Source organism: Polistes canadensis, unplaced genomic scaffold, assembly GCF_001313835.1.
Source record: "Polistes canadensis isolate GaletaPanama2010 unplaced genomic scaffold, ASM131383v1 scaffold_571, whole genome shotgun sequence".
Taxonomy (NCBI): Eukaryota; Metazoa; Arthropoda; class Insecta; order Hymenoptera; family Vespidae; genus Polistes; species Polistes canadensis.
The window spans coordinates 15,346-20,332 of NW_014570118.1; the positions used below are offsets into that span (position 1 = coordinate 15,346).

General features: G+C 41.2%; 1 protein-coding gene across 1 annotated transcript; it reads right to left on the reverse strand.

The window, feature by feature from the left end:
• Positions 1-787: 787 nt before the first annotated feature.
• LOC106792716 (uncharacterized serine-rich protein C215.13-like) lies at positions 788-2,471 on the reverse strand. Its single transcript, XM_014759220.1, has 3 exons — positions 2,204-2,471; positions 1,915-2,104; positions 788-1,655 (listed from the first exon to the last, which is right to left on the reverse strand). The coding sequence occupies exons 1-3, from the start codon at positions 2,469-2,471 to the stop codon at positions 788-790; spliced, it is 1,326 nt and encodes a 441-aa protein (XP_014614706.1).
• Positions 2,472-4,987: the final 2,516 nt, after the last annotated feature.

Here is a 4,987-nt window from a genome sequence, read left to right on the forward strand (position 1 = left end):
AGGTTGACGCAAGGGAAGATGAGACTTCTTCCTGAACCCAGAATTTTGTAAGAACTTTGTCAAGAGAATCGTTAGAGATGGCATGGCAAATTTTGAGAGGATCGACCTTGCTCGGGCTGGAAGTTGCGCCTAGAACTGCCCAACCGAACCTCGTGTGGAAGGCTATAGGTTCTGAGTCGCCTCCCATAACAAGGCGAGAGGACTTGAGAACTCGTCTGAGATTATCAGCACTAATGAGAATGTCAATGTGATCTGGAGTGAGAAAGTCAGGATCCGCTAATTTAAGAGATCTGAGATGAGGCCAATCTTGCTCTGATATTACAGACGACGGCAACTGAGATGTGAYTTTTGGCAAAATGAATGCCTTAAGAAGAACGTGAGATGACGAGTATGTCGATTGGAGGACCAAGGACACTTGACCTTGGGTCGCTCCTGGAGATGTACTACCCACACCTTGAATAGGAATGTTTCCTGGAGAACGGCTAAGCTTTGGCTTAGCTATGATTTTAGAAGAAACTAAAGTCAACTCTGATCCAGGATCAATGAGAAGACGTACTAACTTAGGCTATCCATTTAAAGATATGGCAAAAGCTTTACAAGTAGCTGAGAGTACTGGAGCACGAGAGCACGTTGAAAGCGATGGATTAGACGAACGATCGATATCTGAGATAGGTGACGAAAATCTGACTCGCTTGATCGTCTGAGAGGACCTTGAGGAAGATGAGATGGTCGATTTTAAAATGGATCTGAGAGGACRATGWGGGTAATGAGAYGTCYTACCTACTCCTCATTCTGAGGACGACTTTTTTGAAGAGTTCTGAGAAGAACTCTTCTTGGTAGGTATGGGCTTAGTAGGAGATGATCGAGATGAAGATGACTTGTGAGAGGAGTCATGAACAGGAGCCTTCGGCTTGGAGAGGGGTTTGGGAGTCGACGTACCGGAAGTGGATGATGATGACTTCGGACTAGAGGATCGGCGATGAGATGACTTTCGAACCGAAGATTTCCGACGATCCTCTCTCGGTGACTCATCCGACAATACCCGTGAGCCCTGCGAGGACAAGACTCTCTGAGATGTCTGTGTTGTCTCTGAGAGAGAGCTTGAAGTCCTTGAGATTGGCAGCGATGATCTTGATGTAGGAGGAGTTGTCCTAGACGATGTAGGAAGAGATGTCCTTGATATAGGAGGAGATGTCCTAGACGATGGAGGAGATGTCCTTTTCTCGGGATGGATGAGCGTGTGGTGCCGATCTCCACATTCGTTGCATCGTCTATTACTCCTGCACTGCCTAACGTTATGCCTGCCTAGGCAGTTGTAGCACAGGCGAGATTCTGCAACGACCTTCTCCTTCTTCTGCTGATTAAGACACTTGAATAGAGGACAGAAAGCGATGTAGTGCCTGTGACTAAAATAGCTGCAAGTATTAGAGAGGTCGGTGATAAATGGCATAGGATTTTTTTTGATTGGCTTTTTATCCACTGCCAACTGAGATGATCCGGGAGACTCAGATGTCGTTGCAGGCGTAGTAGCAGCAGCCTTTACGTTTAAGGCCCTAGCGTAGGACCTTGTGGGGGATGATTTGGGCTGTTGAGATGTTCTTTTGCCTTCCCCGTAAGACCTACGAGTCTCGATATGCTCCAATGCTCTAGCTGTGCTAGTGAGATGACTTATTAGTTTTTCTAGTTGTGGGAACTCGCGTGATGTTCCCAATCTTGTTTCCTAGTCCTCGCGAGTTTTGTCATCTAATGCTWATCCCACCTGATGGACTAGGATGCGATCCCATTGATCAACCGGGCATCCTAATGTCTCTAGAGCACTTAGAGATGACGGATCCAGATGACCTTTCCTTGATGCGAGAAAGTGCCATCAGCCTATCGAGATGAGCGAGAATTAATAAGCGTTTGTTGTCAAACCTGTCCAACAACCTATTCCATGCGATAGCGAAGGAATCAGCAGATAAGTTTAGATTTGATATCACTTTAGCCGCCTCTCCCTCCAAGCTGGTCCTCAGGTAATGCAACTTCTCAACCTGTGAGAGGTCTGGGTTATCTTTGATCATTGAGGAAAATAATTCCTCAAAGGGTCTCCAGTCTGAGAAGGCACCTGAGAACYTCGGYAATRAGATGTTCGGAAGTACCGTCCTTGAACGAGATTGTGTCTSAGATATGACTGGCGGTACCTGTTAAGAAAGCTCTTCTTTACGCTGGTTTAGTAGCGTAACTCCGGCTAGATATGTCTGCATGGTTGAATCATAACRATTGTCTTKAAAGTACGACTGTTCCATTRYCGTTTCTCGAGATGACGATACTATTCGGTCGTGTTCAGCATCGAACTTTGACCACGCTGTTCGAAGCAGTTCCCTTGTGTCGACCGCGGTTGAGAGGTTCATTGAGTGAATGTCCTTAGCATTGGCCGTCAGAGTTGTGATGGTGCCAGCTCGCGCATCCTGCAGCGCTAGTCTAGCTGCCATGTTGAGGTAGGATTACGGTTGCTAAGCGAGACTATGATGTAGTAGTGGGGCCGCCCCCACTACTTCCTGAGATGATGAGGCGCTCGCTACACTCCCCGTGAGTGGGGAGATGACGATAATTCCCGAGTGCCAGTTTCCCACGCCACCTAGATTTTCCCTAGTAAACTAGAGACGCCACAACCAAACGAGCACTCGACGCAGCACTATCACCCTCGGCTTTGAGAAGCCCACTATATAATGATATGTCTGAACTATGAGATGCGATACAMACCGCAGTTCAAATTGCGCTCACGGTCCCTTGAACTGATTTTTCTGTCGCAGCACAACGTCCAGGGTGCTCAGCAATGCGACAGGGGTGTGCACGACACATTTCACAAACTTTTAATCCTGTTACACTTACACAAAAAGCCTCTATATCCGGCTCGAAAGACCAAAAAATGTTCAAGTAATTACTAGTTTAGAAAGAGATGCGCTAAGAGAAAAATAGGAGATTAGCGAGATAGGCTAGTGGACTGTATTATGTTAATTTTTGGTAAAGTTTGTGTGTAACAAGATTTATTAAAATATGTGAACCACAAAATGAAGATAACAAAATTATAGTATGATTTAATAAATAGTAATGGACAGACTACGCCACGTGTACCGGATATCACGCCACGTGTACCAGAAGTACGTAGTACGAGAAGCCGTTAGAAAATGTAGTTATAAATTTAGTATGAGAATAGATAGAAATAATAAAACGAACAATACTAAAATGAGAGGTCAAAAAGTATAAAGAGAAGATCAGAATTAGAGATAAAAGGCTAAGAGATAACCTGATAAGTCATTAATGATAGAGAGTATAAAGAGATGATCAGTAAGAAAGACACAACACAAGGATGGCCTAGATGAGAAAGAACAAGAGTAAGATGAGATTAAACGTAGAGAGATGAGAATAAAGCGAGATGAAGACTATGAGATGATGCACAATTCTTTGAAATTTCTAAATGTACGTCCGCACAGATTAACTTGTTAAACGATTTTGACTGGATTAAGCCACTATTTTGTTCGAGTTGAGGAACAGAGCGGAGGTGGAAAAAGGACAATACACCAATTAGCGCGTTCCACGCTAGGAAGAGAAGACAGAAAACCAATAGGAGACCAATACGCAAAAGATGACGTCACACAGGACCAATGATCTATTTACACGACAAGTAGCGTGATCCCTTGATCAATAAAAACAATCGATATGTCTTCTTCTCGACGATAACAGACAGCGTCTTAATCATGCTAGCCGAAAGGTGCTGCTACCTAGTCTGAGTAGCGCAATTTTCGAACATGTTAGGTACGAAAAAATTTGGCAAAAATCATTTATGTTTGGACTACTGCAGTCCAAGAAAAGAGAAAAATTCATTTTATTACAACTTTTTTTGGTACTTTACGTGTAAAATTTAATTGTTTTTCGACAAAACTCGATTGTAGTCAACCTGACATCCATTCTGTCTTATTTCTAATAGCACATTTTAACCTTCGCTAAAAAATTTTTAATATATTTAAAAAGAAATTTTCGCTTCTTTCTGTATTAAATCGTAGTTAAAAATTATAAAAAATCTAAAAAAGTTTTATAAAACAGAAGCTTTAAGACGTTTATCAAACTTCAAAGCGTATAATTACAAATAAAAGGTTTTATATAAAAAAGCTTGGCAAACATCATTTATATTTGGACTACTGCAGTCAAAAAAAATGAAAAAAATCGTTCTATTACGACTTTTCTTGGTTACTTTTCGTGTAGAAATGAATTCTCTTTCGACGAGACTCGATTGTAGTCAACCTGACATCTATTATATTTGTTTCTAATAGCACATTTTACCGTCGCTAAAAAATTTTTCAATATATTTAGGAAAATTTTCCCTGTTTTCTAGATTAAATAATAGTTGAAAATTATCAGATATCTAAAGAAATGCTATGTAACAAAAGCTATAAAACGTTTTCTTTCAAGTTTTAAAGCGTATACTAACAAATAGAAAGTGTTAGGTCCAATAAAATCTAGTAAATAACATTTATATTTCAACAACTGCAGTCCAAAAAAAGAGAAAAAAATCATTTTATTACACCTTTTGTTTGTTACTTTTACTATAGCTAATACTCCGAGTTCATACTCCGCTTTGGCTATTGTAGCCTTACCACTTGTGTACCCAGGTAACAATGGTCTGACAATACCACTAGATAACTCATGCTTCTCTATCTCTTGCCCCTCCGACGGAGGTAAATATCCGTACCGCCGATAGACTAGCTCCTCCTTTTTACAAATCAAACTTGTTTGAATACCAACGTCACGCGTTTTCACTGGACTGTGATCACAAATCGAGTCTACTACCAATTTTTTATGCTCACTTGACGGAATGTGCGACTTATTTAATTCGTCTTTATCATAGATACAGTCTATCTTTAAAACTTCAACTACCTCTCTTTTGTCCTCTTCGCCTTTTGATGGTTTGTTGATTGATATTTTCTCCCTTCTAATATTAATGTCCACC